This window comes from Bos indicus x Bos taurus, chromosome 6 (genome assembly GCF_003369695.1).
Source record: "Bos indicus x Bos taurus breed Angus x Brahman F1 hybrid chromosome 6, Bos_hybrid_MaternalHap_v2.0, whole genome shotgun sequence".
In the NCBI taxonomy this organism is placed as follows: Eukaryota; Metazoa; Chordata; class Mammalia; order Artiodactyla; family Bovidae; genus Bos; species Bos indicus x Bos taurus.
Window position 1 is genome coordinate 71,119,048 of NC_040081.1, and position 26,920 is coordinate 71,145,967.

General features: G+C 39.4%; 2 protein-coding genes and 1 pseudogene across 4 annotated transcripts in view; all 3 read right to left on the bottom strand.

Moving 5' to 3' along the window:
- Window positions 1–20,255, bottom strand: part of PDCL2 (phosducin like 2) — a 37,064-nt gene extending 16,809 nt beyond the window's left edge. Inside the window, exons 1-3 of the mRNA XM_027544534.1 lie at window positions 20,117–20,255; window positions 7,359–7,479; window positions 6,690–6,780 (exon numbers count right to left, since the gene is read on the bottom strand). Coding sequence (XP_027400335.1) covers window positions 6,690–6,780; window positions 7,359–7,479; window positions 20,117–20,122 — 218 coding nt within the window. The 5' untranslated portion in view covers window positions 20,123–20,255. The remainder of the gene's footprint in view (window positions 1–6,689; window positions 6,781–7,358; window positions 7,480–20,116) is intronic.
- LOC113894302 lies at window positions 586–1,567 on the bottom strand (annotated as a pseudogene). The gene has a single exon (XR_003511531.1). The product of XR_003511531.1 is annotated as a eukaryotic translation initiation factor 4E type 2 pseudogene (transcript).
- A 3,758-nt stretch (window positions 20,256–24,013) lies between the features above and the next one.
- The window catches only part of NMU (neuromedin U), a 33,499-nt gene continuing 30,592 nt past the window's right edge, over window positions 24,014–26,920 (bottom strand). For both annotated transcript variants that reach the window (XM_027544537.1, XM_027544536.1), the window contains one exon: window positions 24,014–24,202. The gene's annotated coding sequence lies outside the window, so the exon portion shown is untranslated. The remainder of the gene's footprint in view (window positions 24,203–26,920) is intronic.

Consider the following 26,920-nt stretch of genomic DNA (forward strand, 5'->3'; position numbering starts at 1 on the left):
GGGTTTTAGAGTCAGCCCCCACTTACTAGTAGCATGGACATGGGCAAATTATTTAATCTTTCCAAGTTTCAGTTTAACTCCAATGTGAAAAAAACTAAAATCTGCTTGCCTGGGACTGTTCAAGATTAAATGTAAGCATATAGATTTCTTGGGGTGGTACCTAGCATCATCCCATGAGTGTTCAATAAACGTTGCCTAACTATTCATTTACTGTTGTTTAGTCATTAAGTCATGTCTGACTCTTTGTGACCCTCAAGGACTGTAGCCTGCCAGGCTCCTCTGTCCACAGGATTTCCCAGGCAAGAACGCTAGAGTGGGTTGCCATTTCCTTCTCCAAAGGATCTTCCTGACCCAGGAATCCAACCCACATCTCCTGCATTGGCAGGCAGATTCTTTACCACTAACCTACCAGGGAAGCCCTATTCATCTTATAGAGAACCTTAAAATGTTGTTAAACAACTCTCTCCTAATGTGCACACTTTGATTTAGTTGTTAAATACTTGAATTCATGAAGCGATTCCAAACGGTTCTGACATACCTACAAGTATCTTAAAAATTACTGACTCTTTTTTTTTTTTTTTTTTAGTTTAGCACCATTTATTAAGTGATCTCAGCTGTTGTTGTAGCTGCTGCGTGTCAGCCTGTTCTTAAAACATAAAATGCTCTTCCAATTCCTCTTGTCCGGGACGGAAGGATCTTCCAGGTAGCACACCAACAGAACAAGAGACTCCGATGACGCCGGCTTCAATGACGGTGCCATCCAGAGAGGGAGAGGGTCATGGCACATTCAACCGCGGCTTCCAGAGGTCTTGAAAAAGGAGCCTTTGGGAGCCCAGCCTGCCTGGCATTTTGATGCTGTCGGTGTGGGTTTTGTATTCCATAATGGTGTTGGGAGGTAGGTTAAGCACTCGCCGAAGCGTATCCCGTATGCGGGCCGTGGTGGCTTGATCGCTGGCAGTCTTATTCCATATGGAAATAATGTCCTCCTGAAAGCGGACAGAGACCACAGCCCCGCAGATCTCCTCCCCAACCATGAACTGTTCCCCCAGCATAGCCAAGATGAGATTCTCCCAGCAGCGGGATGCCAAGCCCTTCCGCAGTCGAATTATCCACTTTCCGCCATTTTTATTTGCATCATCCTCCCACATGGGTTTAATTCCTTCTTTGAAGAGATGGAAGTCGCTGTGGCCTGTCAAGTCCCCGGGACGCACCATGTGGCTGTAAAACCTCCAGAACTGCTCCACAGAGGCAAAGGTGCCAATCTGTTTGATATTCTGTTCATAGCTCTGTGAGCTGGTGGGACGGCCGGGGGTTCTCCTGGAGTACCAAAAAGTGTAGTTATACTGCAGGGGGTGCTCGGCCGGCCCAGGGACGACAGCCTTCCTCTTGCTGCTGCTCTGACTCTTGTCTCATTCCGTTTTTTCCTTCTCACCATCTTTCTGTGTGCTGTTTTCTTCATTCTGATCATGGTCCCCACTGTCATCATCTTTCAATGCGTCGAACTTGTTGTTCATCCTCTCGCCGCCACCGTCGCCACTGCCTCACGAAGTGACTTCCGCTCCCCCAGGTCCCTACTGACTCTTATATATAAGAGTCTAAGGTATCTGAGAGTACTTACTCCCTTGCTTTTTCTCTCATTCACTGCTGGTAAGAATGCAAAGTGGTACAGCCACTTTGGAAGACAGTTTGGCAGTTTCTTTACAAAACTATACACATTCTTACCATATGGTCCAGTTATTAAGCACCTTGGTATTCACTTAGAGGAGTTGAATACATGTCCACACAAAAACCTTCACAGAGATGTTTACGGCAGCTTTACTCATAACTGCCAAAAGTTTAAGCAACCAAAATGTCCTTTAGGAGGTGAATGGATAAATAAACTCTGATATATCCAGATAATAGAGTATTATTCAGTGCTAAAAAGAAAGAAGTTAATAAGCCATGGAAAGACATGGAGAAACTTTAAATGCATATTATTAAGTGAAAGATGCCAATCTGAGGAGGTTATACACTGTACAACAGTCTGAAGAAGGCAAAACTGTAGAGACAATAAAAAGATCGGGGGTTGCCAGCAGTTGGCAGGGGAGAGGGATGAACAGGTTGACTACAGAAGATATTTAGGGCAGTGAAAATAATCTGAATGGTACCATGCTGCTGCTGCTGCTGCTAAGTTGCTTCAGTCGTGTCCAACTCTGTGCAACCCCATAGACGGCAGCCCACCAGGCTCCCCCGTCCCTGGGATTCTCCAGGCAAGAACACTGGAGTGGGTTGCCATTTCCTTCTCCAATGCAGGAAAGTGAAAAGTGAAAGGGAAGTCACTCAGTCGTGTCTGACTCTTAGCGACCCCATGGACTGCAGCCCACCAGGCTCCTCCGTCCATGGGATTTTCCAGGCAAGAGTACTGGAGTGGGGTGCCATTGTCTTTTCTGGGAAAGGAGTATATCAAGGCTGTATATTGTCACCCTGCTTATTTAACTTATAGGCAGAGTGCATCATGCGAAATCCTGGGCTAGATGAAGCACAAGCCAGAATCAAGACTGCCAGGAGAAATATCAATAACCTCAGATATGCAGATGACATCACCCTTAAGGCAGAAAGAGAAGAGGAACTGAAGAGCCTCTTGATGAAGGTGAAAGAGAAGAGTGAAAAAGCTAGCTTAAAACTCAAACATTCAAAAAACTAAGATCATAGCAGCCGGTCCCATCACTTCATGGCAAACAGATGGAACAATGCAAACAGTGACAGACTATTTTTGGGGGCTACAAAATCACTACAAATGGTGCCTGCAGACATGAAATAAAAACACACTTGCTCCTTGGAAGAAAAGCTATGACCAACCTAGACAGCATATTAAAGAGCAGAGACATTACTCTGCTGACAAAGGTCTGTCTAGTCAAGGCTTTGGTTTTTCCAGTAGTCATGTACGGATGTGAGAGCTGGACCATAAAGAAGGCTGAGCACTGAAGAATTGATGCTTTTGAACTGTGGTGTTGGAGAAGATTGTTCAGAGTCCCTTGCACTGCAAGAAGACCAAACTAATCAATCCTAAAGGAAATTAGTCCTGAATATTCATTGGAGGGACTAATGCTGAAACTGAAACGCCATTACTTTGGCCACCTTATGCGAAGAACTGACTCACTGGAAAAGACCCTGATGCTGGGAAAGACTGAAGGCAGGAGGAGAAGAGAACGACAGAGGATGAGTTGGTTGGATGGCATCACCAACTTGATGGACATGACTTTGAGCAAGCTCCAGAAGTTGGTGATGGACAGCAAGGCCTGGTGTGCTGCAGTCTATGGGGTTGCAAAGAGTCGGACAAAATTGAGTGACTGAACTGAAATGTTGTTATATACTATATGTTCATTAACATTGATTTATAATTATTGTTTTATAAACCGTATAGAAAAAAAGGAGTTAAAAGCCAAAAGTATAGTAATATTGGCTTTTATATTTACCTATATAACTACCTTTACCTACGTTTGTTTATTCTTCCTATGGTTTTAAGTTACTGTCTGCTGCTGCTGCTGCTAAGTCGCTTCAGTCGTGTCCGACTCTGTGTGACCCCATGGACTGCAGCCTACCAGGCTTCTCTGTCCATGGGGTTCTCCAGGCAAGAACACTGGAGTGGGTTGCCATTTCCTTCTCCAATGCATGAAAGTGGAAAGTGAAGTCGCTCAGTCGTGTCCGACTCTGTGTGACCCCATGGACTGCAGCCTACCAGGCTCCTCCGTCCATTGGGTTTTCCAGGCAACAGTACTGGAGTGGGTGCCATTGCCTTCTCCAAAGTTACTGTCTAGTGCCCTTTAATTTCGTCCCAAAGGACTCCTTTAGCTAATTTTTAGGGCACTTCTACTAGTAACAAGCTCATTTATATTTCACCTAGAAATGTTCTTAATTTCTCCTTCATCCCTGTAGCTTAGTTTAGCCAAATATAGAGTTCTTGGTTGATGAGGTTTTTTTTTTCTTGCTTCCTCTAAGATTTCTGATGAGAAACTGGCTGATTGATAGTCTTTCTAAGAGATGTGTCTTTGTGTGGGCCTTTGAGTTTATCCTAATTGGAGTCTTCTGAGCACCATAAATCTGTAGATTTAAGCCTTTTCTCAAACTTGAGACGTTTCCAGCTAGTATTTCTACAGATATGCCTTCTGCTCCATGTATGACAAATGTATTGCTTGGATTCCCATACTATACATGCTAGTTTACCTAACAGTGTACCACAAACAAAGCCAATTAGGCTCATTTGCTTTTCTATATTCTTTTTTCTTCCTGTTCCTCAAACTTCCAATTGTCCCATTGTCAAATTTTCTCTGTATTATGCTTGTTCAAATATGCTTTTGAAGCACTTTAGTGTATATTTCAATATTGTACTTTTTTTATTGTACTTTTATTTTCAAAATGTCTTTTGGTTTCTTTTTATAATTTCTCCTTATTGCTATTCTCATTTTGTTCATATGATATTTTCCTGTTTGCACCCATGTCTTTCTTTAGCTCTTTGAACATCTTTAACTAAAGTGTCTTAAAAATCTTTGTCTAGTTAAGTCTGACACTTTGGCATCTTCAGATATATTTTGCATTGATTTATTTTGTTCTTTTGAAAGGACCATACTTTCCTGTTTCTTTTTATGCCTTGTGATTGTTTTTTGAAAACTGAATGTTTCGTTTAGTTGATAGCCCTAGAAATCAGATTCTTCTTCTAACTCATGTTTTTTGCTTGTTTTCACATTGGGTGTGTCTATGACAGGATTTAGCCTGAGGTGAAAGCATACTTCTCAGGTCTTTCCTAAGACTTCCACTTTCCCAAGGCTTTCTAAATTCCCCCATATATATGGTTGCTTTTTGATGTTTAAAAAAAAAAACCCTCAAAACCAAAAAAACAGATGTGGCTCCTTAAAATACCATGGAAGCCACTTGAGCCCGGAGGGTTGACACAATGGCTGCCAATCTCTGTGTCTGTACCTCTGCTTTCAGAAGCAGCAATCTGCAATCAGAACACAGAACCCTGATATTTGAGGACAAAGTCCTTAATGCCTACCTTGGCTCCAGCAAGCTGTGCCAGAAGCACAGGTTGCTGTTGAAACAGCTGTCTCCCATGGGGCTGTGGAAATGAGGGATGGATAGCTGTTACTACACTGAGGACTGAAATCAACCAATACTAATGGTAATTTACTAGCCAAGCTTTATGCTGGAAATTTCAAGTATTCAAAATAGACTTCAGAGTTCCAAAGTCTTCACTTCAGTTTCTGCCAATACAATCGTTGCCTGGGTAGAGAGATGGATTTCTGGAGCTTTTTACTCTGCCATCTTTCCTGGCATCAAACTGACCAGTTGTTTTTGAAAAGTCTCTCAAATTTGGGTTTCTCTGACATATTCTTATGATTAGATTGATGCAATGCATTATTGAGAATACCACTGATTTTGTGTCTGTGGTAGAGCTGATGTGTCCTCCTTAGCACATCATATTATTGTGTATTATTGGTGATGTTAATCCTGGTCACGTTGCTAAGATGGGGTCTGCCAATATTCTACACTGTAAACTTAACTATTTCCTCCTTTATAACTATTAAATATTTGGGGCAATACTTTGAGATTATGCAGAAATCCTGTTTGTATTTAAACTTTCACCCACTCATTTTAGCAACTATCAGTAGATTACTATGATGTTCTGATGGTAACTTTTGCATTTTCCTCATTTCATCTACACTTATTCACTGGAATTCTTCAGTGACGAAATATTACTTTGTTGAATTTGTTCATGTATGCACTTACTTATCTGTATTACTATACACTTAAGGATAGTCATTTTATTACTTATTTTATAATTCAATATTATAATAATTTAGTTTTTCAACTTGTTTCAACTCTGGGCATTATAAAATCTTTTAGTTTGGCTCTTGTGCCTTAAAATTTTCAGCGCTTCCTTAACTTTCTGATAATGCCCCAGACTCATGCTATTCTTTCTCAACTCACACTGCTGACTAAAGCAGTTCTCTAAGAAACACTGATTCCTTTTATTGAAGAATAGTATTAGGAATCAAGAGCTCAAGTCTAGGTGTGTTCATTGCTACCACAGTATTGCTGCTTCCAACCCAATGCACTGATTTTTTTGTGTGTATTAAAACAAGCTTGGATTCCTGGGATCAATCCCATTTGATCAGAATGCATTATTCTTCTTTTAAATTATTGGACTTAATTTGCTAATATTTTGATAAAATTTTTCATACCTACATTCATAGAGATGTTTTTCTGTAGCATTCTGTTTTTGCAATTTCTCTGTCTGGTTTTGGTATCAGGATAAGTTAGGAAATCTATGCACTTGTTCTAACTTCTGAAAGAATTTATGACTAGCAATTAGTGATTTATTAAATGATAGAAACCCTTAACAGACATCATACTATAAGGAAAATCATGGTCCTCTTTTTATTAGCCTTCTAGTGACATTTTCCACTTTACTCATATGTAACTTGACGAAGTTCTGTTGGGTATTATTGAACAGTTTTTTATTTAAACAAAGGTAAAAAAGATCAGGGGAAAAATCCATCTTATAGAAAGTGAGTTAGTTTTTAAATTTTACTTAAAAATTAGTTTTGTTCTTTTTAAAATATAGTCTCTACACAAAAATAGGAATTTTTCCTTAGTTTTATCAATACTTCATTCAAAAGCTCATAAATCATCCAAATGAATCACTGTACCTATATATTTCAATAGCTTTCATATCTTCATCATCAAATTCATCTTCTGCTTCCTTCAATTCTGCAAGAGTCATCTTTTCATATGGTTTAACTGAAACACAATAAGAAGTTGTAGATAAATAAGTTATTTAAAAAACAATTTTACTTTATAATTACATGTCTAGAAAAACAATAGATAAATGGAGATCAAGAATATCTTTAATGTTGATATTAAAGTTTATTCATCATACAAAGCTATATTGTGGTTGACTGAAGTTTGTTTGGAATATTATTACTCCCTCAGAGTTCACAGAACTATCAAGTTGTATTTAAAAATAGATGTGAAAATCAACTAGATCTCATAAATGTAGAGTTCCCCAAGTACCTGGAAATACTGGCAAGTAATACATGTATACAGAATGATGAAAATAGAAGGTAATCACAAGGCAAAGAAATGTAATAGAAAAAAATCTCAGGTTAAATACTAGGGCATTTCAGTTCTAATATTAGGATGTAACTTTCAATACATGAATTAGGAATTTTAGGCGTCAGCATCCTAATTTCAAAAGTATGTGTGGGATTTCTATTAAATTATTTCTAACATCCTATCTCCCTCTAACTTCACAAAATACATGATCACTATCATAACTGTATTATTCCTTTTACCGACCACCAAATGCACAACTATACCCATTGCTTCTTTCTGTAAACGTAAAACCATTTCTTCAATTTCATCTTTTGGCTCTTCTTTAGGAGGAAGAATGCCAAAATCTCTTAAAATTTCATTCCATTCTGTATCTTCATTTGGATCCTATATAAAAAAATTTTTTAAACCTATTAGCATAGTCATACATTTCAATATTTGTAAAACTGATATGCAGCATTTCCAACCATGTAATTATTCATGAACTCTACAGATAAACTAGACAATTAGTTTTAAAGAGTAGAACAAAATGGACTACTTTTTCCCCATTTCCCAGTACTACTGCAACTACATACACTGATAAAAAAGAATACATCCTGTACCCTCAATGTTATACTGAGATGTTTAATAAAAAAATAAATCTAATATATATATATGGGCTTCCCTGGTGGCTCAGAGGTTAAAGCATATATATATACACACATATACACACACACACACTATTAATGAAGAAACTTGTAAGTCATGGAAAATAATTTGAAGACTATAATAGGCTAAACCAACTCACATCAGGGTTTCAGTCACCATCTGCAGTGATTTTGGAGCCCAAGAAAATAAAGTCTGTCACTGTTTGCATTTTTTTCCCCATCTATTTGCCATGAAGTGATGGGACCAGATGTCATGATCTTAATTTTTGAATGTTGAGTTTTAAGTGAATTTAATCACTCTCCTCTTTCACCTTCATCAAGAGGCTCTTTAGTTCCACTTTACTTTCTGCCATTAGAGTGGTATCATCTGCATATCTGAGGCTGTTGACACTTCTCCCAGCAATCTTGATTCCAGCTTATGATTCATCCAGACCAGCATGTCTCATAATGTACTTTGCATATAAGTTAAATAAGCAGGGTGACCATATACAGCCTTGACATACTCCTTTCCCAACTTGGAACCAGTCAGTTGTTCCATGTCTAGTTCTAACTGCTACTTCTTGACCCAAATACAGGTTTCTTAGGAGATAGGTATAACCATATTGCTACTACAATCCTTTAAAAGATTTTCCATAGTTTGTTGTGATCCATATATACAAAGGCTTCAGCGTAGTCAATGAAGCAGAAGCAGATGCTTTTCTGAAATTCTTTTGCTTTCTTCAAGATCCAATTAATGCTGACAATTTGATCATTGGTTCCTCTGTCTTTTCTAAATCCAGCTTATACATCTGGAAGCTCCTGGTTCATGTACTACTAAAACCTAGTTCAAAGGATTTTGAGCATAAGCTTACTAGCATGTAAACCAGTGCAATTTTACAGTAGTTGGAACACTCTTTAGCACTGCCCTTCTTTGGGATTGGAATGAAAACCGGTCTTTTCTAATCCCGTAGCCATTGCTGAATTTTCCAAATTTGCTGACATATTGAGTCCAGCACTTTGACAGCATCATCTTTTAGGAGTTTAAATAGCTCAGGTGGAATTCCATCACCTCCACTAGCTTTGTTTGTAGTAATGCCTCCTAAGGCCCACTTGACTTCACCCTCCAGGATGTCCAGCTCTAGGTGAGTGATCAAACCATTGTGGATATCTATGTTATTGAGACCTTTCTTGTATAGTTCTTCTGTATATTCCTGTCACCTCTTTTTAGTCTCTTCTGTTTCTGTTAGGTCCTCACCTTTTCTGTCCTTTATCATGCCCATCCTTGCATGAAATGTTACCTTGATATCTCCAATTTTCTTGAAGAGATATCTAGCCTTTCCCTTTCTACTGTTTTACTCTATTTCTTTGCATTATTTAAGAAGGGCTTCTTATCTCTCCTTATTAGTCTCTGGAACTGTGCATTTAGTTGGTTATATCTTTCCCTTTCTCCCTTGCCTTTCACTTCTCTTTATTCCTCAGCTATTGGTTAGGCCTCCTCAGGCAACAACTTTGCCTTCTTGCATTTCTTTTTCTTTGGGATGGTTTTGGTCACTGTCTTCTGTACAATATTACAAACCTTCATCCATAGTTTTTCAGACACTCTGTCTACCAGGTCAAATCCTTTGAATCTATTTGTAGATTAGATTACACTCCATTGTATGATAATAAGGAATTTGATTTGGGCTCCAAAATGACTGCAGATAGTGACTGCAGCCATGGAATTAAAAGACGCTTACTCCTTGGAAGAAAAGTTATGACCAACCTAGACAGTATATTCAAAAGCAGAGACATTACTTTGCCAACAAAGGTCCATCTAGTCAAGGGTATGGTTTTCCCAGTAGTCATGTACGGATGTGAGAGTTAGACTACAAAGAAAGCTGAGCACCAAAGAATTGATGCTTTTGAACTGTGGTGTTGGAGAATACTGTTCAGAGTCCCTTGAACAGCAGGCAGATACATCCAGTCCATCCTAAATGAAATCAGTCCTGAATATTCATTGGAAGAATGGATGTTGAAGCTGAAACACCAATACTTTGGCCACATGATGCAAAGAGCTGACTCACTTGAAAAGACCCTGATGCTGGGAAAGATTGAAGGCAGGAGGAAAAGTGGGAGACAGAGGATGAGATGGTTGGATGATATCACTGACTCAATGGACATGAGTTTGAGTAAATTCTGGGAGTTGGTGATGGACAGGGAAGCCTGGCGTGCTGCAGTCCATGGGGTCACAAAGAGTTAGACACAACTGAGTGACTGAACTGAACTGAATTGAAATTGCCTAGTGGTTTTCCCTACTTTCTTCAATTTAAGACTGAATTTTGTGATAAAGAGCTCATGACCTGAACCACAGTCAGCTCAAGGTCTTATTTTTGCTGACTGTACAGAGCTTCTCCATCTTTGGCTGCAAAGAACATAATTAGTCTGATTTCAGCAATGACCATCTGGTGATATCCAGATGGCCAATACTGAGTCATTTCTTGGGTTGTTGGAAAATGGTGTTTGCTATGACCAGTGTGTTCTTTTGTTTGCCCTGATTCATTTTGGACTCCAAGTCCAAACTTGCCTGTTAATCTGGGTGTCTCTCGACTTCCTGGTTTTGCATTCCAATCCCCTATGATGAAAAGGACATCTTTTTTGGTGTTAGTTCTACAAGGTCTTATAAGTCTTCATGGAACCGGTCAACTTCAGCTTCTTCAGTATCAGTGGTTGGGACATAGACTTGGATTACTGTAATGCTGTATGGTTTGCCTTGGAAATGAACTGAGATCATTCTGTCATTTTTGAGGTTGCACCCAAGTACTGCATTTCAGACTCTTTTGTTGATTATAAGGGCTACTCCATTTCTTCTAAGGATTCTCACCCACAGTAGTAGATACAGCAGTCATCTGAATTAAATTCATCCATTTCCATCCATTTTAGTTCATCTTGCTACCTCCTGCTTGATCACATTCACTTTACCTTGATTCATGGAACTAACATTCCAGATTCTTATGCAATACTGTTCTTTACAGCATCAGACTTTACCTTCACTACCAGGCACATCCACGACAAATTCTTTATCTACATCCTACAAAATTTTATATGCTGTATTTTTATTGGTATTCAGTTAAAATATTTCCAACCTTATGATTTTTTCCCCTTACATTTTAATTTGGAAGGATGCTACTTAATTTTCAAATACTTTGGACTTTTCTAAGTATTTAATTAATAATTTATAATTTAATTCTGCTTGGTCAGGAAACATTCTTTGTTAAGATTTCAATTTTCTGAAATGCATTTATTTGTTTCATGACTCAGCATATGGTATTAATATATCTTAGTGAATGTTGTACCTAGTGTGAAAGGAATGTATATTCTCCCACAGATCAGGGTTTATTTCTCTACAAATCAACAGGTGGTCAACAGATTTGTTCAGAAATTCTGTTTTGTTAGAGATTTTTTCTTTAGTTGTTCTGTCAATTATTAGGGGGAGGGATGTTAACGGAGAAGGCAATGGCAACCCACTCCAGTACTCTTGCCTGGAAAATCCCATGGACAGAGGAGCCTGGTAGGCTGCAGTCCATGGGGTCGAGAAGTGTCAGACATGACTGAGCGACTTCACTTTCACTTTCTTGCATTGGAGAAGGAAATGGCAACCCACTCCAGTCTTCTTGCCTGGAGAATCCCAGGGATGGCGGAGCCTGGTGGGCTGCCTTCAATGGGGTCGCACAGAGTCAGACACAACTGAAGTGACTTAGCAGGGATGTTAAAAATCTCTGATTATGAATGTGCATTTGTCTTTCTCTCCCTCTATCAGTTTTTGCTTCATATGTTTGATGTTTGATTATTATGCAAATACACAGTTGTATTTAAGACATTTTCCTAGTGAATTTTTCTTATCATTATAAAATTTTCCTTTTTATTTCTAGTAGCAATCCTAAAAGATGATGCTGTTAAAGTGCTGCACTCAATATACCAGCTAAATTGGAAAACTCAGTAATGGCCACATTACTGAAAAAGGTCAGTTTTCATTCCAATCCCAAAGAAGGGCAATGCCAGAGAATGTTCAAACTACATACAATTGAACTCATTTCACATGTTAGCAGGTAATGCTCAAAATCCTTCAAGTTAGGCTTCAACAGTATTTAAACCAAGAATTTCCAGATGTCCAGGCTGGATTTAGAAAAAGCAAAGGAACCAGAGATCAAATTGCCAACATCTACTGGATCACAGAAAAAACAAGAGAATTACAGAAAAACATCTACTTCTGCTTTATTGATTAAGCTACAGCTTTTGACTGAGTGGATCACAACAAAATGGAAAATTCTTCAAGAGATGGGAATACCAGACCACCTTACCTGCCTCCTGTCAACAAGGAACACAATGGGACATGGAACAACGGAATGGTTCTGAAATGGGAAAGGATTACGTCAAGGCTGTATATTGTCACCCTGCTTATTTAACTTCCATGCAGAGTACATCATGCAAAATGTTGGGCTGGATGAAGCAAGAGCTGGAATCAAGATTGCCAGGAGAAATATCAATAACCTCAGATATGCAGATGACACCACCCTTATGGCAGAAAATGAAGAAGAACTAAACAGCCTCTTGATAAAAGTGAAAGAGGAGAGTAAAAAAGTTGGCTTAAAGCTCAACATTCAGAAAAGGAAGATCATGGCATCTGGTCCCATCACTTCATGGGAAAGAGATGGGGAAACACTGGAAACAGTGGCTGATTTTATTTTGGGGGGCTCCAAAATCACTGCAGATGGTGACTGCAGCCATGAAATTAAAAGACGCTTATTCCTTGGAAGAAAAGTTATGACCAACCTAGATAGCATATTCAAAAGCAGAGACATTACTTTGCCAACAAAGGTCCGTCTAGTCAAGGCTATGGTTTTTCCAGTGGTCATGTATGGATGTGAGAGTTGGACAATAAAGAAAGCTGAGTGCCGAAGAACTGATGCTTTTGAACCGTGGTGCTGGAGAAGACTCTTAAGAGTCCTTTGGACTGCAAAGAGATCCAACCAGTCCACTCTAAAGGAAATCAGTCCTGAATATTCATCAGAAGGACTGATGCTTAAGCTGAAACTCCAATATTTTGGCCACATGATGCAAAGAGCTGAATCTGTTGAAAAGACCCTGATGCTGGAAAAGATTGAAGGTGGGAGGAAAAGGGGACGACAGAGGATGAGATGGTTGGATGACATCACCAACTCAATGGACATGAGTTTTGAATAAACTCTGGGAGTTGGTGATGGACAGGAAGACCTGGCATGCTGCATGCAGTCCATGGGGTCACAAAGAGTTGGACATGACTAAGCGACTAAACTGAACTGAATTGTATGGACACGAGAGCTGGACCATAAAGAATGCTGAGTGCCAAAAATCGAAGCTTTCAAACTGTGGCACTGGAGAAGACTTTTGAGAGTCCCTTGAACTGCAAGATCAAATCAGTCAATCCTAAAGGAAATCAACTCTGAATATTCATTAGAAGGGCTGATACTGAAGCTGAAGCTCCAATATTTTGGCCACCTGATGAAAAGAGCTAACTTGGAAAAATACCCTGATGCAAAGATTGAGGGCAGGAGAAGAAGGGGACAGCAGAGAATGAGATGCTTGGATGGCATCATCCATTCAATGGACATGAGTTCTAAGCAAGCTCTGGGGGATAGTGATGGACAGGGAAATGTAACTTGCTGCAGTCCACGGGGTCGCAAAGAGTCAGGAGTGAGCAACTGAACAACAACAATAATCATCTTGATGTCTACTTTGTTTGTTACTAACATAGTTTATATAGCTTAAGACTAAGTACTGTTTAAACATGTTTTTAAAAATTTTTTTATTTCAATCCATCTGTTTCTTTGTATTCAAAGTGTGTCTCTCTTAGCAGTATATCATTATATATTGCTTTTTCAACTATTTTGATAATCTCTACTTTTTAATTGAAATGTTTCCTTCATTTAATATAAGAAATGTTAATGTTAGATGTAGGGCCACTGTTTTCCTGTTTTCAATTAGTATTGTTTGCTTTTTGTTCCTCTGTTCCCTTCCTGCCTTCTTTAGGTTAAATATTTTTTAGAATTTAATTTTTTGCAAGTAGCTTTTTAGGTATACATCTTTTTATTATTGTTTTAATATAATTGTTCTAGACATTGTAATCCTATCTTTAACTTATTAAAGTTAATATTGGACTATTTTATATAAAATATGGGAATCTTGCTTAGTATAGTTCCATTTTCCACTATCCTATCCTTCGCTTTATTACTGTTATATATATTAACATCTACAACATGTTTGAATCACTTTAATATAATGTTACAATTTCTGCCTTAAACAATTATGTCTCTTAAGAAAATTAAGAAAAAATATATTCAGTTTTTAGTATTTATCTAAATATAAAATTATATTCGGTTTTTAGTATTTATCTAAATAAATACTTTATTTATACATCTAGGGTACTTTTCACTCCCTTTTAGATACAGTTTTTCACCTGATGTAATTTCCTTTCAGTCTAAAGAAACTTCCTATAGTATTCATTACAGTGTAGGTCTGCTGGAAATGAATACTCTCAGTTTTCATATTTCTGAAAATGTTTATTTTTTCCCTGTGTTTTGATAGATAGTTTAGCTGGATGTAGAATTTAGCTTGAAAGCTTTCCCTCCAGCATTTAAAGCATCTGAAAGGCTTTCTGGCCTCTGATGTTTCTGATGAGAAGTCAGCTAATAATGATATTACTGCTCTCCTATACATACATAATATACACTGTTGGGGGCCAGAGTGAGGTACTCCGCCCGTGACAAAGGTCATGAGGAAGGAGGCTCGACATACGCAAAGGCGGGATCGAGCCTCAGGAGTCCCCCTGGAACTCCTCGAGCATCTACCCCCATAACCAGAGCCTGCCTACTTTACTACTTTGTGCTCACCTACACCTCTGACTTTACGGGGGGCTGTCCCCCACCACCTCTTTTGGAGAAGGAGTTAACTTAGAGCTCCAGTTTATAATAATTCCTGGGCGTGATAAGAGTGTTTTAACCTACAAACTCCTCTGAAGGTTCTCTAGCCTGCCTGACAGGCTCGTCCGGCCACATGTGATTGCTCACAGCCTCCCAACCGTGAGAGGCACAAGATGCTTTAAACCCTCTAAAAACGGGTTCTTTAGAGAAGTTAGAAAACTATTAGTATAAGTATAACGGGCTGATTAGAAATTGTATTGGTGAAGGGTTTTTCATTTGTTGAGCCAATGTTTGTTGCTAAGTCTCCACATCCCCTGCCCTTACACACATTAATGAATATATAGAAGAAATAAGTATTAACCTTTGATATTAATCACGTTAGACCTTAGGCTAAGTAAATTCTTTCCTTAGCTAAAACCCACTACACCCTCACCCTGTAGGAATGTAACTTTACTTGGGTGGCGTCTGTTTTGAGAATAATCAGCCCTGGAGAAATAAGTGTCCTGATTGACTGACCGCTGTCACAAGGAGAGGGTCGTAAATTGTCAGCAGGCCCCCCTGGCCAGAAGATGATGTAACACCCCTAAGACCTCTGTATACATTTGTATGAAGCACCTGACTTTGATAAAAGTCAGGACTGCTGACCCCACGTGACTTTTGCATAACATCTCAGTGTATAAAAGTAGACCATGGAAAATAAAGAATTGGGATCAGTTTCTCGAAATACTGGTCTCCCCATGTCGCTCTCTCTCTCACTCTGGTTGAGTCTCCATCTGGAGCGCGGAACCCACCATGCTTACTAATTATGCCTGGGCTTCTAAGATCCGACCGGGGAGGCCTCAGTGTCTCCTCTCCTTCGGGAGAACGGAAGGACGCCTGCGGCCTACGTAAGTGGTGCAAACTTCTTGTCTTGAAGTTTTATTGGTCTCCCGCGTAAACCAAGCTACTCAGCCTCTTTTCTCCACTGAATTTTCCTACTGAGCTATCCTTATTCTATTACTCTTTATATCTTTAATTAATACCTAATTGAAGCTATCGTATCCTGATCCTCGCCTATGCCGTCTCTCCTTCAAATACCCTGGATCAGCCGGGGCTGGTCCCCGGCAATACACATTTTAATATTATGTCTTTTCTCTAGATGTTTTCAAGATTTTATCTTTCGATTTCAGAAAGGTGTCTATGTGTGCTTGGTGCAGTTTTATTTTTATTTATCTTGTTTGGAGTTCCCTGAATTCTTAGATTTTTAGTTTATGCCTTCCCTCAAATTTTGGACAGTTTTATCCATTATTTCCTTAATTTTTTCCCTACCCCTCCACCCCATCTTCCTCTGCCTTACGATTCCTTACAGTATGCTACACATATATACATGTTACCTATGTATTCTAGTTCAGTTCAGTTCAGTTCAGTTGCTCAGTCATGTCCAACTCTTTGCGACCCCATGAACTGCAGCACGCCAGGCCTCCCTGACCATCACCAACTCCAGGAGTTCAGTCAGACTCACGTCCATTGAGTCAGTGATACCATCCAGCCATCTCATCCTCTGTCGTCCCCTTCTCCTCCTGCCCCCAATCCCTCCCAGCATCAGAATCTTTTCTAATGAGTCAACTCTTCCCATGAGGTGGCCAAAGTACTGGAGTTTCAGCTTTAGCATCATTCCTTCCAAAGAAATTCCAGGGCTGATCTCCTTCAGAATGGACTGGTTGGATCTCCTTGCAGTCCAAGGGACTCTCAAGAGTCTTCTCCAACACTGTTAATCCATTTAACAATATCCCTTTAGTTCACTGAATCTTTATTCACTTTTATTATTTTTCTGTTCTTAAAACTGGACACTTTATATTGATAAATCCAAGTTCCCTGGGTCTTCTGCCACCTCCAGTTTGCCATTAAGCCCATTCAGTTATTTTTTATTTCAAGTCGTTGATCTTTTCAGTTCAAGAATTTCCATTTGATTGTTTTATTATTGTTTCTATTTCTCTGTTAAGATTCTCCATCTGTTAATTAAATTTCCTTTACATCCTTGAATATATTTATAATAGCTGCTTTAAATTCTTTGTTTGCTAATATTAACCTCTGGATAGTCTAAGGATCTGCTTCCATTGGTTGCTTTAATTTTGAATATGGCTTTTCATTTTTTTCTTTTTTTCTGGTCTAATTTTTATTGTATACTAGATATTGAGGATGATACATCATAGAAATTCATGATTTTTTATGTTCCTCTGAAGTATGTTGATTTTCATACTTGCAGGCAGTTAACTTGGCTGGACTGAAACATCAACCTCTTTCAACTGAAGTGGGCAGCACCCAAAACCTTAGATCAGCTCAGTTCTTTCATCTTCTAATGGCTGCTTTCTGCCAGGCAACTTGTGGTCTCTTACCTATATATGGAGTTTAGCTGACAGTTAAGGATTTGTGTGAATCTTACACATAGAATTTAAAGATTATCCCTCTGTGCTACTTTTCTTTCTGAGACTTCCACATAATTCTCCCACCACTCTACCAACCCAGAACTTTGCTTTCCAAAACCCCTATTAACATGGTTGTTTTCTGTCATCCCATGCCATATGACTATAAAATGCCCTCATCTGTATCTAATCTTTTTAATCTATTGTGGTTTTAAAGTATGTTCACAAATTCTTTCAGACTCCTTTTTTTGAGAAGTGAAACTTAATGCCACTTCCATTGAGTATAGGCTGAACCTGTGGTCTTATTTCTAATAAACTGAAAATATGATGGAAGCAATACTATTTGAATTCTGAGACTAAGTCACAAAAGGCACTGCTGCTACTTTTTCCTTAGTCTCTCTCATCACTTACTCTGGGGGAAATCATGATTTTTCACAAAAGCAGCCTGTGTTGGTCTGTGTGGGAAGCCATAACATATCACAGATCAGGTGATTTAAATAGACATTTATTTTCTCACAGTTCTGGAGGTTGGAAGTCTAAAATCAAGGTGCCAGCAGGGTTGGTACTTCTGAGAACTCTTCTGGCTTGCAGGATGCTGCCTTCTTATTGTGTACTCACACAACCTTCCTGCTGTGTGTTAGAGAGAGAGAACGTGCTCTAGTGTCTCTTCCACGTCTTAGAAGGACACCAATCCTATCAGCAATGTTTTGTAGTTTCCAGTTTATTCTTATTTTATTATTTTTGATGTAATTATACATGGAATTATTTTCTTAATTTCCTTTGATATTACAGCGTTCACTGTAGTGTATAAAAATGTCTTCATCAAATTTGAATGTCACTTTTTACAGTTTCCTGCTCTCTGAAGAAAATTTCAATTTTGTCTTCCGTTTTTTAAACATAATAAGCATAGTTGCTTCATAACCTGTTTCTGGTCATTCAGATACCTGAAGTCTTTGCAACTCTACTTTTGTTGGTTTATGTTCATAGTACCCTGTTCCCTTGTGTGCATGGTTACTTTTGGCTGACTTCTGCTTGATGTCCTTGAGAACTTACAGGCAGGAATTCTAAGATAAAGATGTCTTTATCCACAGGATTTGCTGTTTCTTCCAGGCATGTACACGAAATACAGTATATTGCTAATTTACAATAAATTCACAGTTTGAAGTTTTTTGGATCACCCAGACAATATGCTTTAGGCTGAAATCTATGTGAGAGCTGTCTTGAGCCACAACTTCTTGGGGATAGGTTTTATTGCTTTTCTTTTTATCCCCTGCTCCACTAAGCATCAAGACAACGTTCCTTGAATTCCCCTAGACATGAGTTTATCTCTGGTTCATACTCCTATTAGTTGCCCATGCTTTCACAGGCCAAACTCTTGGGTTCCTTCTCACCCTGTAATTATACCCAGAACCAAACTGCAGATTGTTAAGATGCCCTTGGGGTTAAAAGCTGCTTTAAAGCTCTAGAAATCCATTCACCTGTTTTTCTACTTTCCCTTTGATTTTGGTCTCATCGTTTTCTATCATTTTACCTCTGATGCTTTTAAGGATCAGAGGTAGTTTTACTTATATTCAGCAGAGTTGATCCAAATAACCAAGCTCATTATTATCAGAAAATCCAGCAGTCATCTTTAAAAAAAAAAAACAAAAACAACCCTCCCTGCACTTCACACACGCTACCACCCTATCTCTTTTTTTTCCTCCCTACTCAAACTTCTTAAGATAGTTGTCTATATATTCTATAATCACTTCCATCTCCCATTCACTCTACATGCTAGTGCAAATTTGGCTTCTACCATCAATACTCCTTTCAAAATCATTCTAAGGTCAGCTATGAGCTCCATGCTGTCATTTTCAGTGGATATTCATTATATTTGATCTCTTAAGCAGAATTTGGGAAAGGCTGTCATTCTTTTCTTGTTAAAACACTTTCTTGATATTCATGATATCACAATGTTGTTGTTTAGTTGCTAAGTTGTATCCAACTCTTTTGCCACCCCATGGACTAGCCTGCCAGGCTCCTCTGTTTATGGGGTTGTCCACACAAGAATACTGGAGCAGGTTTCTTCTCCAGGTTATGTTCCAAACCCAAGGATCAAACCTGCATTTCCTACATTGGCAGGTGGTTTCTTTACCAGTGAGCTACCTTGGGAAGCCTCCATACTTTTGGTTTTATTCATATCTCTGACTGTTCTTAACTGATCTGGGAATTAGTTGCAAAGGGATTTAATAGTAAATGCTCTATATTCCGATCTTCCCTTGCCTTTAAGAAATCATCTATGAAATCATAATAAACAAAATAGAAAAAGGCACCACAATCCACATTATAATAGTATTATGGTATTTATCATGACATAGTTATATCTGAAGGAGAAGGCAATGGCACCCCACTCCAGTACTCTTAGCTGGAAAATCCCATGAACAGAGGAGCCTGGTAGGCTGCAGTTCATGGGGTCGCTAGGAGTCGGACACGACTGAGCGACTTCACTTTCACTTTTTGCTTTCATGCATTGGAGAAGGAAATGGCAACCCACTCCAATGTTCTTGCTTGGAGAATCCCAGGGATGGGGGAGCCTGGTGGGCTGCCGTCTATGGAGTCGCACAGAGTAGGACACGACTGAAGCGACTTAGCAGCAGCAGCAGCAGCAACAGAGTTTTCGTGATCATGTAGGAGAAACTCCAGGGACACCTGGGCTTTCTTAAGACAGATGCGACTATTCGTGTCTCCTCTCTGATCTTTTTAAAATGTAGTGGGGCAGAATACTTAAATTGGATTACACTTGGCTTAAAACTGATGGTCTGTTTCTCATAAATAGTGCGGCAGTAAGATTTCCACAATTTAGGTGTGAAAGGTTTCCTTCAGCGACAAACCTTAAGTCTTTCTCAAATTTTGATAAAACGGCGTTCCCCTAGAACTCATTTACATTTCTTTTCAATCCTGACAGAGACGGACGCAAAATTTAGCTCTTACTGAGAACAAATGTTAGAACCTAACTCCCGTAGGAACACCGCTGGGGAAGCCTTTAGGGTGCCCCAAAGTCACCGGAGTCCGATATTCCCACCTGCATGGTGTTCCGCCTCACTTCGGGCCGGGACTTCTGGCTCCGACGTCCCTTCAAAGCGGTAATGGAACCCACTGCGGTCCTGGCGGTTCCCACCGCCCCGCAGGAAGGGAGCGGGGAGAACAAACGCCTAGGACGCACTGCGCCGGGCGCAGCTCTGTTGCCAGGCAACGCTGAGGCGTGGCCTGGCTTTGGGTCCTGACGCACCTGGTCTTGGGCATTTGCCCCGAGGTGCTTCTTCTGTTCGAAATACTGGTGCTGGCATTCCTCCCATCCTTCTCTCCGCCACCACCAAATTAATGCGTTGTGTCCGAGCCTCCGGCATCCTTCAATCCCTGAATCCTGTCTGTCTTCACTGGGAAGTAAGAAAATCTTGGGGAGAAAAACCCTTCAGAGTTCTTAACCCGGGACCCATAGTTTATATTTGGATGGACTTAAGCGCTTGAGGGCTTGAGCCCCAGCCCTCAATACACACATAATTTTGTTGTATATGTGCATTTGGGGGGTATATTTCAGGACGAGAGCTTTCATCAGATTCTCAAATGATTCTCCTCCATCTTAAAAATCCATTGCTTTTAGGCAGGAAGCTCAGTCCTTAGGTAGGAAACCTAGATAGTTTGGTTCCTTGGTGTTTCAATTAAGGAAAGGAACTGCGAGCTGCCAGGAACATGAGAAAAACAGATGCTATTGCCAAACATGGTTATACCCATAATCACAAAGATGTGAAAAGATATGAAAAAGAAGAAAAAGTGGTTTTAGTGACAATTTTAAACTCTGGCTCAGCTTTGGACCACTCCATCTGTAGTGTCCAGTTAATACAAATTCTGCACTCCTAATAAGATATGCAGATGACACCACCCTTATGGCAGAAAGTGAAGAGGAACTAAAAAGCCTCTTGATGAAAGTGAAAGAGGAGAGTGAAAAAGTTGGCTTAAAGCTCAACATTCAGAAAACTAAGATCTTGGCATCTGGTCCCATCACTTCATGGGAAATAGATGGTGAAACAGTGGAAACCGTGTCAGACTTTATTTTGGGGGGCCCCAAAATCACTGCAGATGGTGATTGCAGCCATGAAATTAAAAGACGCTCACTCCTTGGAAGGAAAGTTATGACCAACCTAGATAGTATATTGAAAAGCAGAGATATTACTTTGCCAACAAAGGTTCGTCTAGTTAAGGCTATGGTTTTCCAGTGGTCATGTATGGACGTGAGAGTTGGACTGTGAAGAAGGCTGAGTGCCGAAGAATTGATGCTTTTGAACTGTGGTGTTGGAGAAGACTCTTGAGAGTCCCTTGGACTGCAAGGAGATCCAACCAGTCCATTCTGAAGGAGATCAGCCCTGGGATTTCTTTGGAAGGACTGATGCTGAAGCTGAAACTCCAATACTTTGGCCACCTCATGCGAAGAGTTGACTCATTGGAAAAGACTCTGATGTTGGGAGGGATTGGGGGCAGGAGAAGAAGGGGACGACAGAGGATGAGATGGCTGGATGGCATCACTGACTCGATGGACATGGGTTTGAGTGAACTCTGGGAGCTGGTGATGGACAGGGAGGCCTGGTGTGCTGTGATTCATGGGTTGCAAAGAGTCGGACAAGACTGAGCGACTAAACTGAACTGAACTGAATGGCCCATAAGTGTTTTGTTATATTTTCTTCTTTTTCTTATTCCCTGCCTCCTCCTCCCCTCTCCACATTCTTTTTCCCACCTTCCTCCCTCCTTCTTTCTCTCCTCCTCTTCTTCTTTTTACTATCATGAGAGCACCTCCAAACATTAAGTGGCCTTAAGTTTCACTAGATTTCCAAGAGGCCCTGGGAGCTGCTTGAATTAGCCATCAACTCCCTTTCTTATTCTGACCCTCCCAAATCCAGGCTAGTTGAATTACTGTGCATAACACTAGCTCAGGTTGCCCTGTACATTTGGGGCTTTAGAGCTCGTTCCTTAGCAAGTTAAGTACTATGGACCCTGCTCAGGCCCTAGACAGGCACTGGTTCTCTGTCTTGGTGGGGGATGGTTTCTTTATCCCTTCAAGTTCCATCAGCCCAATAAAGAAGCCAAAGCTGAGATAGAGCATAAGCTTTGTTCAGTGGCCAAAGAATGGAGAAGCGGGGACTAAGTTCACAGATTAAATCCCTCTCCTTATCTTGCTCAGATAAGGAGAGGGGTTTAATTTTAAAGAGTAATGACAAAGGGAGGAGGAGTGAGGCTAATGATGGGAAGGCATATGCATTAGTCTTCTGGGGTACGGAGTGCCACTCTTTTTTATCCTTTTTGGTTCTTAATGTCAGGTCCTGGCCATCAGAAGTTGTGTCATTTAATATGATAATATGGTAAAATCAATGTATAATGAGATGCAGAGTCTCTTGGAGGTCAGATCTGTGAACATCTTGGTCCCAGCTGGTTGCATCTGGTTTTTGTTTGTAGCTTCTTTATTATCTCTGGAGCCTTTAGTTTAAAGATTTATATTAACTCTTGCTAAAGGTGGGGGTTGGCAGGTTTTGAGCAAAGACCTAGAGCAGCTCTGGCAACACTCTGGGTCTCAAGTTCCCGTCTTGTCAAGTCAATTCATTTTTTAAAGAAGATATTTTTTGTTCTCTTCTGCTCCTTCTTTATTATGTTTTTCCCATGGATTGACAAGAAGTGAAATTCAGGGACTCTGTTAGTAAAAGGCATAATTTAAGCTGTAATCAGTGGTCATCATCAGTAAGACAAAAGTTTATTAGATACTCTGAAGAATGCAAGACCTAATCCTACCCACACAGAGAGCCAGGCTTCTCTAATCAGTTAGCAACCTGCCAGTAGAGAAGACAGTTATCCAAGAGGCCAGATCAGAAGGGGAAACCCAGGGAAACTGAAGGGAGATAAACTCAACATCCACGTGACATTAGTTGTGCCCACTAAACACTGATTTGATGTAAAAAGTTCACCCACTGTGTTCATGATTCTCTACTAGTAAGAGTGTATTCTTTCTGGTAATGGACGAGGCTGGTTGCCTTTTAGATGCTGCAGGGTGAAACAACTAGATAACTAATAAGGACCTACTGTATAGCACAGAGAACTCTACAAAATACTCTGTAATAACCTATATGGGAAAAGAATCTTTACAAAAGTGGATATATGTATATGTGCTGCTACTGCTAAGTCACTTCAGTCATGTCTGACTCTGTGCGACCCCATAAGACAGCAGCCCACCAGGCTTCCCCGTCCCTGGGATTCTCCATGAAAGAACACTGGAGTGGGTTGCCATTTCCTTCTCCAATGCATGACAGCGAAAAGTGAAAGTGAAGTCGCTCAGTCGTGTCCGACTCTAGCCACCACATGGACTGCAGCCCACCAGGCTCCCCTGTCCATGGGATTTTCCAGGTAAAAGTACTGGAGTGGGGTGCCATTGCCTTCTCCCATATGTATATGTGTATAACTGGTTTACTTTGCTGTACAGTAGAAACTAACACAACATTGTATATCAACTTTTTTCCAATAAAAAAATTTAAACAAATAAACTTAATACTACTAAGTGGTAGAAAAAGCTGGCTCTTGACATGTTTGCAGCAATCAGACTATTTTATGGTGTATAAATAAAATTTTGCATATTGGGCTATTGGATTAATCATGGCCAAATCCTCCAACTAGTAATAGTTTTAGTTGGCATGCACATTCTAAGATTGCTAGCTTTTTGACATTCTGGTATTTTTTAGCCTCTGGTATTTTGTTGCTGATGAAATCCAAACAGAAAAAATTAAAATAGCTCCTTAAAACTCAACTCTACTAAGTGTCTTACATAAAAATAACTAAAGAGCATTGTATATGAGTAGCATCAACAGCTTCAAGAATCTAGGGAACATAATTATTTACAGCTTTATTATACACGATTTATCATTAAACACTAAGAAAAAATATTTTAAGATGCTTCTTTAATTTTCAATAAATTAAACATTTACAATCTCAGTTAAACTTTTACTAAGAATGTTTACAACACAGGGATTCTCAAACTTGTTAAACTTAGCAAGGATTGTTTTTCAGAAGAAAAGAAAAAATTCAGTACATTTTATATCCCATAGCGTTGATTCTGCAGAATATAGCTGGTGTTCTGTTTAAAAAGAAAAGAAAAGTTTAAGTACAAATGGGTATATGAATGTATACATATACAAGTCTATATATACTTCCTTTAGTATAGAGATCTCTATAAATGGGCTTCCCAGGTGGCTCAGATGGTAAAGTGTCTGCCTGCAATGCGGGAGACCCGAATTTGATCCCTGGATTGGGAAGATCGCCTGGAGAAGGAAATGGCAACCCACTCCAGTACTCTTGCCTGGAAAATTCCATGGATGAAGGAGCCTGGTAGCCTACAGTCCATGGGGTCGCAAAGAGTTGGACACGACTGAGCAACTTCACTCACTTTCACACTGAGTTTGGTGTTAAAATCAGACACTTTTCCCACTTAGTATTAAATTTTTGTGTTCACATTTTATAATGTCTCAACATTTGTAATATTATAAAAGATATTTCTTTTTCATTAACTCTTTGTTCTAGTTCCTTGAAACAAGTAAAAATTAGGAATGTTTGCTCATATTCTTGATGTAACATAAGCCTTTGCTGAAACATGAGTTAATACCAAACATAGTTGATTCAAGTTCATAAGTATGTCCCATGAGCATATGAAATTTTTTCTTCAATTTTCCAATATTTGTATCTTTTATTTTTTTTCTTGTCTAACTGAATTGGCTATGGCATTAAGAACTACATGAAATAAAAGGAGACAGAGCATCCTTGTTTTGTTTCTGATGTTAATAGAAATACTCCAAAATGTTTTACTATCAAGCTTTCTACTGACTTTGTTTGAAACCATTATATAAATATTGTTAATTTCTTTTCTAATTTCTTTCTATAGGATCTTCTTTGAAAACACCAGAAATGTATGTGGCACTTTACCAAAGTATCTATAGGCATACCTCAGAGACACTGCAGGTTCGGTTCCAGTGACTATCTCAGTGAAAAAAGTCACAAATTTTTTGGTCTCCTGGTGCATGTAAAAGTTATGTTTATACTGTACAATAGTTAAGTGTGCAATAGCATCATGTCCAAAAAAACCCAATGCACATACCTCAATTTAAAAATACTTTATTGCTAAAAATTGCTAACACTATCTGAGCCTTCACCAAGTCATAATCTCTTTGCTGGTGGAGGGTCTTGCCTCCATGTTGATAGCTGCTGTAGTCACTGAAGGCTGTGGTGGCTGTGGCATTTTTTAAAAATAGAATAACAATGAAGTTTGCCACATTGATTGACTCTTCCTTTCAGGAACAATTTCTCTGTAGCAAACAATGCTGTTTGACAGCATTTTATTCATAGTAGCACTTCCTTCGAAACTGAATTGTATCTCAGGGAATAGGGAAACCCAACAAGAGGGAGAGTGGCAGTGGAATCGCTGGTCAGTGGAGCAGTCAGAACACACACAACATTTACCAACTAACTTTGCCACCTTACATGGATGTGGATCATGGCACCCCCCGAAACAATTACAATAGTAGGATCAAAAGTTAAAGTGAAAGTGAAGTCGCTTAGTTGTGTCCGACTCTTTGCGACCCCATGGACTGTAAAAAATAGAGTGATGATGAAAAAGGTTTGAAGTATTATAAGAATTGCCAAAATGAGACATAACACATGAATTAAGCAAATGCCATTGGAAAAAAATTCACTGATAAACTTGCTCTACACAGAGTTGCCATAAACCTTCAAATTGTAAAAAATATATCTGTGAGGTGCAGTAAAGCAAAGTGCAATAAAACGGAGGTATACCTGTACTGAATTGATTACATAATTTTTATTTTAAAGGTGAAAATATTTTCATGCACTTCCTAATGTTAAACCATCTTAGTTGATGCAATGAACTTCAGTTCAGTTCAGTTCAGTTCAGTTCAGTCGCTCAGTCGTGTCCAACTCTTTGTGACCCCATGAATCGCAGCATGCCAGGCCTCCCTGTCCATCACCAACCCCCGGGGTTCACTCAAACTCATGTCCATCGAGTCAGTGATGCCATCCAGCCATCTCATCCTCTGTCGTCCCCTTCTCCTCCTGCCCCCAATCCCTTCCAGCATCAGAGTCTTTTCCAATGAGTCAACTCTTTGCATGAGGTGGCCAAAGTACTGGAGTTTCAGCTTTAGCATCATTCCTTCCAAAGAACACCCAGGGCTGATCTCCTTTAGAATGGACTGGTTGGATCTCCTTGCAGTCCAAGGGACTCTCAAGAGTCTTCTCCAACACCACAGTTCAAAAGCATCAATTCTTTGGTGCTCAGCTTTCTTCACAGTCCAACTCTCGCATCCATACATGACCACTGGAAAAACCATAATCTTGACTAAACGGACCTTTGTTGGCAAAGTGATGTCTCTGCTTTTCAATATGCTATCTAGGTTATGGGATTATATAATTCTTTCAATATATTGCTGAATACTATTTTCTGTATTTTTTAATGTTTGCATTGATATTTATAAATAAAATTGGCCTACAGTTTCCTTTCTTATACTAACTTTGTAAGGTTTTGGTATTAGTATTTGCTGACTTCATAAAAGTATTTGAAATTTTTCTTCCTTCTCTGAGCTGGGAAATCCAAAATTTATTGACCTAGTACCTTGAGGGGAGAGTTCCCAGATAATGTTCTCAATTTTTCCCCCACAAAGTCATCAGTCTAGTTAGATTTTTTTTCTTTTTTCTGAGGTCAATTTTGGTAGCAGCTAATTTGTTATACAACCTCCATTTTATCTAGGTTTTCAAACTGATAGCCACAGTGATTTGCAAAGTACTTTTA